Below are 10,730 nucleotides of genomic sequence, written 5' to 3'. Positions count from 1 at the left end.
GATGTCAGAGGTAGGTTCTTTACCCAGAGAGTGGTGGGGGCATGGAATGCGCTGTCTGTGGGAGTGGCAGAGTCAGAATCATTGGCGAACTTTAAGTGGCAATTGGATAGGTACATGGATGGGTGCTTAAGCTAGGACAAATGTTCGGCACAACATCGTGGGCCGAAGGGCCTGTTCTGTGCTGTATTGTTCTATGTTCTATGTACTGGCTCTTTAAAAGAGAAATCCAATTAGTTCCACTTCTCCACATTTTCCCAGAACCCAGCAAATTCTCTCCCTTCACTTACTTATTCAATTTTGTCTTGGAAGTTACTACTGATTATGTCTTCCCTTTCAGAATGTATTTTCCAAATCATCAGAACTTGGTGTTTAAATGCACTGTCTGAGATCTCATTTAGTGTCTTTTCCCAACTATCTTAAACAAGTGCACTGCATACTGTTTCCCCCTTATTTACTTTTCACGGGTTTGAACACCTTTGTTCAATCTCCCATCAATCTTGTAAAATAGAAGTGCCCCAATTCCCTGACTTTTCTGTTTTGTCAATGGATAAGAATGAGAAGCAGAAAGTTCTGGAGCTCAGGCAATATGTTAAGGAGAGGGGAAAGAGCAAGGTTAGAAATATTGTTCTTGTTGTGTCACCATAGTCCTACCAGACCACAGAGGCTACTCTCATTTTGAGAGAAGCAATTGGTGGTGATTTAACCTGAGAGCCACCAGACTTCAGGCAAGGGAAGAGGTTGAGAAGGAAAGTCTTTCATGGTAACAGGAATTGAACCCACACTGTTGGCATCATACTGCTTGCTAAACCAACAATCCAGCCAACTGAGCTAAATCGATTCCCAGAGGTATAAGCAGTTAATAAAAAACAGCCACATGCTAGGCAAAGTCACATCTTCCTTTCTCTTTCAAATGGGACTAAAATAATTTTTATTGATGTTTGTGGTTGGATTGTGACAATCTGGTTCTTGTACTTCTACTCTATGAAGGGATTGACTTGCATCCCCACTGTTTCAGCAGATCTGTGAACTGTACAGAAAGAACTGGACATAGATGAGCTACAAGGGACTTTGCTGATTCAGGATCAGTCAGCGTTTCTCAGGGCAAGCTATCACCATTTCCTGCACTCGGTGCACAAAAGAACATTAAAAAATGGGAGCAGGATAGCAACATATTCCTCTTTAAGGATGCCACACTATTCTATATTATCAGTGTTGATCTACCCCAAACCTCAAGTCCTCTATCATATCAGCTCCTCAAAGCACACAATTCCCTGATATTTCAAAAATCTATCCTCCTCTTTAACTATTTTTAATAATCTAGACTCAACAACTATCTGTTCTGGAGATTTCCAGATATTTGCTACTCGGTGAGAATAAATTTCTTCATAGAAGCCTATAATATCCTAACAGGATTAGACAAGGTAACCAGAGAAATGATGATCCCGATGACTAGGGAGTCCGAGTTGGGGGCAACATATTCTAAGAGTACAGGGTAGGCAACTCTGGACTGAAATGAAGGTAAATATCTCCACCCAGAGAACAGTGATCCTGTTAAATTCTCTGCCATAGAAAGTAATTGAGGCTAAAAGAATGAATGTTTTTGAGAAGTAGTTAGATATACTTCGTGCTGAAAGGATCAAAGAGTATGGGGAGGAAGCAGGAACAGGGTACTGAGATTGATAATCAGCCATAATCATACCAAATGGCAGAGCAAGCTCAAAAGTCCAAATGGTCTACTCCTACTCCTATCTTCTATGCTTCACATTTCAATTTTGAAGTGAATGCCCCCTTATTCTGCAAATATGTCCCCTAGTTTGAGACTCCTTCACAATGGAAACATCTTCTAACAGTTTGGTGAATGACATATCTTCAAATTCTGATGAATTATCCTGCACAGTATTAAGAACAGTACAAAGTAACACTCTCCCAATGAATTCTTCTTGTCAGCTTTCATACAGCATGTACAGTTTGGAGAAATTCTTTGGCTACAGAGTTTACGACAATCATTTTATTTTTAAATCCATAAAGAAGCCTGCATATCAAATAAATGGAAAGTTTAAGACTAGAACAATTGGTATTATTAACTGCTGTGAATTAACACTTAACAAACAAGAGTTTTGAGATTGTCCTGTGTAATATAAATCCCTCGACTAACGTTCAAAATACTGAAAATTCTGGGCAGGTCTGACCCCACGCTCTAAAAGAAGTGACAGTAACAGAGGTGGAGAAACAAAATAAAATCAGGGAGAACCCACGTAGAGGCAGCAGACAATCTGAATGATTAATGGTCCAATGAACAGAATTAAAAGGGACATCAGAAGGAAAAGGTCAGTGTTTTGGTCACATAATGAGAGTTGGGCAGCTCCAGAAATCTCTCCTAGAGGGGAAGATGGAGAGCAGGAACAAGAGGGCTAGGCCCTGGCATTGTTGGATCATTGGTGTCACAGAGCAGTCTCAGATGAGTAGCAGTGGATGTTTGAGGATGCTGAAAGGCCAGTGAGTGTGGCATACCATGGCACCAGAACACCATGAAGTCATTTTAAGTTGCTGACTATCTAACATAATTGAATGGAGGCAGTTTCCCAGTTCCTTTTCTCTCTGGGGCTGGGTGTTGGTTCCCACGGGGTTGTGTTGGCAGATCAGAACTGCAGTGAGGGAGGGTGGTAGGACTTTGGGTATTTGGTCTGGCAGGGTCAGTCGGATGTTTCGATGGCACGGATAGAGATAGGGTAGGGGTTGGGGATTTCACTGGTGAGTCAGGAGGTCAACATAATTGCTATGTAGGAATTAGAGCAGGCTTTAATCCTCTGACATTGCCCGGTTAATTATTAAGCTATAATCAGTCAGAACCCTCAGAAATCCCAGCTCTACATTGGAGTTTTTGGAGGGTTCCAGTGCTGGGTAACTGCTTCAAGGAAATTACAACTTCCCCCAGGTAGTTCTTGCAGAGTCAACTGCATCAGGATTTCTGCATGGTCTCGCTACTCAGCTCCAATCTGCCCTACCACAATGCCACCTCCCCACTTGGGTTTCTTTGGCAAAATGTTGTAGAGTTAGAGCTAATGTCAAGAGTGTCTTTCATACACTTCTATATTAAAAAAAAGAAAAGTATAACCAAAATCAATTAGTAACTTAAAAACAATCACTTAAAGGGGAATTGTACACAAAATCAAATCCCACAAGGGAACTTATCAATTAAAATAACATTTGCTGTGGATTATGTACTTCACCCCTTGTAGTACTTATAGACCATGGAATGCCTCAAGTGACAAGTGAACACCACATGCTCCTATTCCATGGATACTTGGACATAGATGTAAGAGAGGCAGGCATTACAGTTTAATGACTTCCCCACCACCCCACATCCTGCCTTGACATGCTAATGGCCACTTGATCACTCCTCATACACTCCTCAAACCAAATGAACATGGTAACTACATAACAATCTCTTAAAGGGTGTTGCAATGTAAACAAAAACACATGGTTAAAGCAAAAAACTTCAACTGAAACTTAAAATATCATTCCTGAGGCTAATGATGTGCTCAAGAACCCAAGATACTCATTGGTCACAGAAGGCATTAAAGCATCGCTTCATAACTGCATGGATACTTATTACTAAGTGTCACTCACGGGGATTTTCTTTACCTTAATTTATACGATTAACACCATCTCTCTCAGTGGCCCCTGCCTCCTGGCAAAATCTCACCTCGAATTAATTTTTCAATGATCTGAAACAGTAACCCCCCCCAACCTTGTCCATAGAGGTTACTTGACCTGCAGTGTCTATGCCTCTTTTTTTGCATTCTCAGCATCCACACAAATTTTCTTTTGTATCAGCATAAATTTTATATTTACGCTTTCTTGACTTTCATTTTACTTTTCTATATTAACTCATATCTTTCTTCCACTCCAAAAGAAAACAAAGAACTGAGGATACTTGAAATCTGAAACAAAAACAGAAAATGCTGGAGAAACTCAGCAAGTCTGGCTACATTTGTGGAGAAAAAAACAAAGCAAGGTTTCGAGTCCAGTAGCCTTCACCATTAGTGCTAGCCGCTGTGGGAGGGTGGTATTTATGCTGATGGCAGTGGGTGTATGGTGGTTTGGGTAAGATGTGAATATAAAGAATGGAGATGGTGCCAAGAGGGGAATAGAGGAAAGGGGAGACATATAATGGGATTGCTGACAAGACAAGAGGGAAATAAATGCTGGGTAAGGTGCTAACGGGAAGAGTAAATGGTTATAAATGGGTGAGCTGTGCTGGGAGCAACCCATTGAGACTAGAGCCCAAAAATGAACCTGAACTTCCAGTTGCCAGCTATTTCAACATACCACTGTGCTCGTTGCTTTAATTTCTGACCAGGGGTCAATGAACTCGACACATTAACTCTGTTTCTCTCGCTATAGCTTCTGTCAGACTTGCTGAGTTTCTTTCTTTTATTTTGTTCCTCTCTTTTTATTTCTCTTTATGTACCTGATTTAGCAATGAATTTACTGGCTCTAATGCATGTTCCTTGTGCTGTGCATCTCCTGTGCTTTCAAACTGATCCTTTCAGACAAAATCCTATTGCTTTGTTTGTTTGCCTCTCTGCATCTTTATCAGCTCATACAATCAAGAACTCAATGGGTAAAATATGCTTTTTTAAAATTATCTTTCTAGGGATGACTTGAAATTATTGGCTATCTAGTCTCTCATTAACCAAAGGACAAGTGAGAGTTAACCATGTTGCTATGGGTCTGGAATTACATTTAGGCTGGACCATGCAACAAGGACAGATTTCTTTCCCGAAAGCAAATTTGATGGGTTGCCGTGTTTTTCATTCTGGATTTTATTACTTGATATTTTATTAAAATCCTTCTACTATTGTGAAAAATGAACCCATTTACCCAGAGAATTAGCCTTGAGCTCTGGATTACTGTCTAGTGAGATTACCACCACCATCTTGCCTTGCTGAGCTGAAGAGTGCAACTTAATGACGGGCATGATCATACGTTAGGCTGTAGCAAAATCTGCCTCAGGGTATACACATTTTAAATTTTCTCAGAGTAAAATGATGAACCAAAAGTGGAGATATTCTTTGAGGGTTTAGATTAGTCAATCTTCTGTTAACAAAGGCAATGAAAATGCAAAAAGAATACATTGGCATCTCAACCAATTTTCAAGTCAACTGCTTCCATGAGCTCTACTTGATTGTCAATAATAATGTGAGGATGGAGTATTTTTAAGGAACTGAGTAACCAATCTATCTCATCTGTGTTCTGCCACATGATTGTAATGGTGACAACAACATTGCTTGGTGCAGACAGAGCACATTTGGGATGAATGCCCAATGTTTGGCTATGAGGATGGTAGGCAGCATGAAATTAAATGCAGAAACCTACAACAATAAAGGGGCTTGAAAGTACTTGTGCATGAAAGACACAGAGGAAGCACACAGGTGCAGCAGTTAATTGGGATTGTTAGTGAAATGTTGGCCCTTGTTTTAAGGAGGTCGGAGTATAAGAACAAGGACTGTTTACCACAAATGTACAAGGACCTGGTGATACTTGAACTGTGAGCAATTTAGGCTGCCCTATTTAAGGAAATACATCATTTCATTGAAAGCAGTTCAGAGAAGGTTGACTCGGATATGGAGGGATTGCCTTATGAGCAAAAGCTAAACAGGTTAGGACTCTATTCATTGCAATTAGGAACAACGAGAGATTATATTCTTGAAACAGAAGGAATTTTTAAGGGACTTGACTGAGTAAATGCTGATAGGATGATTCCCCTCATAGGAAAGTCTAAGACCAGAGGGCATAGTCTTGGAATTAAGTTTAAGACTGAGATATGGAGGAATTTCTTCTGTCAGAGGTTTCAGAGTCTTTAGAACTCCTTGTCACAGAGCATTGTGGGAGTAATGTCCTTGGGACCTTGAAGTCGGAGATAGATTCCTGATCAGTAGGGCATCAAAGATTCTGGCAAAATGTAGGACAGAGGATATGTAGAATGTTGGATCGGCCATGATCTTATTGAATAGTGGAGCAGGCTCGACAAGTTGAATGGCCTACTCCTGTTCCTTTTTCTTATGATGTTATGGTCTTAAATGGGGTGCAAATTGGACATCTAATCAGGACACCTAAAAGACCAGGCAAGAGAATAAAGAAAGTGATGCTAACCATGATCCGAGCATGGCCATTTGGAAATGTACTTGCTGTATCTCCAGCTATTGGATCCTGGCAGTTCCTCAGGCGGCATCGAACAGCATCTTGAACCTGTTGAACAGGAGGATACCCGTAAGGAAATTGGTACAATCAATAACCAGTCATAGACACATTTATAACATGTTGGAAATTCAACAACACTTATTGCTCATTTACAGCCAACATAAAAGAGACAGTGCAACATATAGGTTATGTCATATATGCAGTGTCATGTCATGTGCAAGAATAGTTGGTGGCAGAATCAGAGCTGTCACAGTGCAGAATGTGGCTAATTGACCCATCATTCCTTGACTGTTTCTCTGAATGAGCAACTTGTTAGTACCATTCTGCTGTCTTCTCCCTTAATCCTGTACATTCTTTCTTTTTACATAGCTAATTCCTTTCTCAATGTCTCAACTGAAACTGTCTCCACCACCTTTCCAACAATGCATTCCAGACACTAACCATTCACTGCAGGAAGCAGACTTTCCTCATGTTGCTTTGCTTCTTTTATCAATTCTTTTAAACCTGTGCCTTCCTGTTCTGATTCTTTCAACAATGGGAACAATAGTTCCCTAACTACTCTGTCAAGATCACTTGTGTTTTTGATCTCCTCTCGATCCTATCTTCTTCAAAAAAAAAACAAATCCCAAGTTCTCTAATCTATCTTCACAACTTGAGGTTTGTCATCTCTGGGATCATTCTTGAGAATCTTTTCTGTACTCTCCCTCCCTCATGAGTTCACATTTTCCAAAATTGCAGTGTGCATATCTAGGTGAATACTCCTGATGAAGTCGAACTATGGCTTTTATCACCATTATATCCCCCCACTTGTGTTTCATCCATTTAAAGTAACCTGCTCAGAATGTAGGAACAAGAGACAATTCAGTCACTCCACCATTTAATTTGACCACTCTTGATCTGAATTTTTTTTAAACTCTAATTCCTGGGTGGTTCCATAACCCATAAACCCTCTAACCTAACAAAGTCTGTCCATCTCAGATCTAAATTTTCAATTGATTCCCAACCTCAACAATCGTTCAACAGAAGGTTTGGGCTAATGTTTCCATGGACTCTTCTTGCCTGTAAGAAGTCTCCCCTTACCGTTTTTCCTGCCTGCATCAGAACCTCAAGTGTGAGAGTGAATGGTGTGGTGTGGGAGTAGTTACGGAGAAGGTGGGTGTACATTGTAAATGTGGCTCCTCGCTGGTGACATGTACAGAAACTTGGACATGTTATTGATGTAGCCTTATGCTGACCATGTGTCAATCTGAATCCAAATCACTTGGTAAGTCAGGAACCAAGATACCTTACTTTGTGCATAGTTTATTGACTGCTCAGTCTTACAAGTCCTCTCACCCTTGTGTTACAGGTATTATATACACACATATATATTTATATATATTCAGAGAATTAGTAGCAACCACCTAAAATAAAGACATTAAAAACTTAATACCATTAACTAGGCATAAACACATTCCCTGGTTAGGAGTTTACGTTATCCTTTTGATATTCTTTCATGGGATGTGGGTGTTGCCAATTGCCCTTGCACTGAATGACTTGCTGTAGATTGGAAATCAAACGTTTACAAGACCAGGTAAGGACAGCAAATTTCCTTTCTTAAAATACATTAGCGAATCAGGAGGGTTTTTAATGACAATTGACCATCATTTCATGGTCAGCATTACTGACACAAGCTTCATCTTCCAGATCTGTGAATTCATTGAATTTAAATGCTACCAGCTACAGTGCTAGGGTTTGAACTTATGTTCAAATTAGTTTGAGCACTAGTCTAGTGACAATACCACTATACCATTATCACCCTGCAGATATATAGCTGCAACAAATGACATAACTGTGTTAAAGCCACCATTGTGAAGCACAGTCTCCTCACACATTGCTCATCTGTCAGGCAGAGATAGGGAAAGAGTTCCACATGTTGAAATAGCCTCCTGCTTGACACCCAACTTCTTCCTCTTTTCTCATCTGCTCTTGCAATTTTCCTTCCTGTTTCCTTTCATCCTTCAGCCACTAAGGTAATTCAAGGGCAAGGGGACTATCCATTAGCTGTAATGAAACCTTTACAAGATAGACAAGCAGTCCAACACCATACTGGACAGGTTAACATGGTGCTGATATGACAGGAAAGTGAGCAACCCAAGGACATGGATTTCAAATGATTCGCCAAAGAAGCAAAGAGAAGTGGGATAAAAAATATTCCACTCAGCAAATTGCTACTCCCTAGGATACACAGCCTAAGAGGAAGTCAATATTGATCCAATAGTAACATTCAAATATTAATCAATAAATAATTGAAGTAAAAATATTCATAGAGCTTCGTGAAAAGGGCAGGGGAGTGAGTCAAACTGGATACCTCTTTCTAAATACGGGACAAGCATAGTGGGCCAAACGGTCTTATTTTGGGCTAAATACTGATTCCATGGGAAGGATAATCAACAGAAGGTCAAAGTCATTATTCCATCAACGCGACAAAATCCATTCCTCAGCCACTGCCTCTAGTCTTCACCATGCATCTGAAACTACCCTTTCCAATCTCTCAGTCACACTCAACAATTCTATTAGATTCTAGACATACTTAAATGTTTTCTCATTTATTTACAGGATATAGGGATTGATAGCCCATCTCTACACACCTTGGTAAGTTGCTGGTGAGCTACCTTCTTGGACTGATTAAGTATAGGTTGTATAGGTAGCCTCACAATGCTGTTGGGGAGGGAGTTCCAGGATTTTAACCCAGTGATGCTGAAGGAACAGTAATATATTTCCATGTTTGGATGATGTGTGACTTGGAGGGGAACTGCAGATGGTGTTGTTCCCATAGGCCTACTACCTGTGAGCTTCTAGATGGTAATGGTCATGGATTTGGAAGATGCTGTCTAAGGACCTTTAGTGAATTTCTGCAGTACATGTTGTAGATGCTATATATTGCTGCTACTGAGCATTGCTGATGGAGGGTGTATTAGATGAAATGCCAATTAAATCGGATCCAAGCTTGATCTGGACTTTGTTCAGTTTCTTGAGCATTATTGTAGATGCACTTACCCAGGCAAATGGGAATTATTCCATCACACTCCTGAGTTGTGCCTTGTAGATGGTGGACAAGCTTTGGGGAAATCAGGAGATGATTTACTGTCTTTAGCATTCTGAGCCTCTGACCTGCTTTTGTAGCCATAGTATTTATATAGTTAGCCTAGTTCAGTTTCTGGCTAATGGTAAACTCCAGGATATGGTCAGTAGGGAATTCGCTGGTGGAAACACCAGGAAACTTCAAGTGGTGATGGTTAAATTCTCTCTTGTTGGAGATGGCCACTGTCTGGCATGTGTGTGGAACAAATTTACTTGCCACTTATCAGCGCAGGCCTGAATGTTGTCCACGTCTAACTGAATATGGACATGGACTGCTTCAGTATCTGAGGAGCTCCAAATGAAATTGAACACTGTCAGCACTTGGCCCATATCACTGTAAATCCTTCTGATTAATATACCCATCCAGATGCCTTTTAAATGCTGTAATTGTACTAGCCTCCACCATTTCCTCTGGCAGCTCATTCCATACATGCACCACCCTCTGTGTGAAAAAAGTTACCCTTAGGTCTCTTTTATATATTTCCCCTCTCACCCTAAAGCTATGCACTCTAGTTCTGGACTTCCACACCCCGGGAAAAGACCTTGTCTATTTATCCTATCAATACCTCTCATGATCTTATAAACCTCTATAAGGTCACCCCTCAGCTTTTGACATTCCAAGGAAAACATCTCCAGCCTATTCAGCCTCTCCCTATAGCTCAAATCCTCCAACTCTGGCAATATCCTTATAAATCTTTTCTGAACCCTTTCAAGTTTCACAACAGCCTTCCAATAGGAAGGAGACCAGAGTTGCGTGCAATATTCCAAAAGTGGCCTAACTAATGTCTTGTACAGCTGCAACCTCTCAAATCCTATACTCAATGCTCTGACCAATAAAGGAAAACATACAAAACACCTTCTTCACTATACTATCTACTTGCGACTCTACTTTGAAGGAACTATGAACCTGCACTCCAAGGTCTCTTGTATTCCAGCCCTGCCTCAGCTCCTCTGTTGCTGAACAATCCTGCTCCTGGCTTTTATTGCCTTGAATGCTGACAGTGCCATTGTCCTAATGGTCAGCCTCTTGTATTCCACCCTTCAGAACATGAACTCAGCGTAAAGTTCTGCTATCTGCATCCTCATCCACAATAAATTAACTTCATCATCACCCTATGACCACAAAGATTTTTAAAATCTGGCATGGCAATTGGGTGTTGTTGGCAAGGCCAACATTTTTGCCCAGCCCTAGAGATCCTTGAACTGAGTGACCTTTTCAGAGGGCAGTTGAGAGTTAACCACATTGTTTTGGGTCTGGAGTCACATGTCAGCCAAAACACGTAAGAAGAACAAGTTACCCTTCCTAAACGGCATTAGTGAACAAGATGAGTATTTGCCATAACTGACATTGGTTGCAGGGTGGTCATTAGGCTAGCTTTTTAACGCCATATGTAGTTGAA

At 40.6% G+C, this 10,730-nt stretch overlaps 1 protein-coding gene across 10 annotated transcripts in view; it reads right to left on the bottom strand.

The window, feature by feature from the left end:
* Positions 1–10,730, bottom strand: part of adgrb3 (adhesion G protein-coupled receptor B3) — an 814,402-nt gene that overhangs the window by 84,628 nt on the left and 719,044 nt on the right. For all 10 annotated transcript variants that reach the window (XM_043681622.1, XM_043681628.1, XM_043681636.1 and 7 more), the window contains one exon: positions 6,160–6,255. In XM_043681622.1, coding sequence (XP_043537557.1) covers positions 6,160–6,255 — 96 coding nt within the window. The remainder of the gene's footprint in view (positions 1–6,159; positions 6,256–10,730) is intronic.

Source organism: Chiloscyllium plagiosum, chromosome 3, assembly GCF_004010195.1.
Source record: "Chiloscyllium plagiosum isolate BGI_BamShark_2017 chromosome 3, ASM401019v2, whole genome shotgun sequence".
NCBI classification, from domain to species: domain Eukaryota; kingdom Metazoa; phylum Chordata; class Chondrichthyes; order Orectolobiformes; family Hemiscylliidae; genus Chiloscyllium; species Chiloscyllium plagiosum.
Note: the sequence above shows the minus strand (reverse complement) of the source record. Positions and strands in the feature narration are given on the sequence as shown.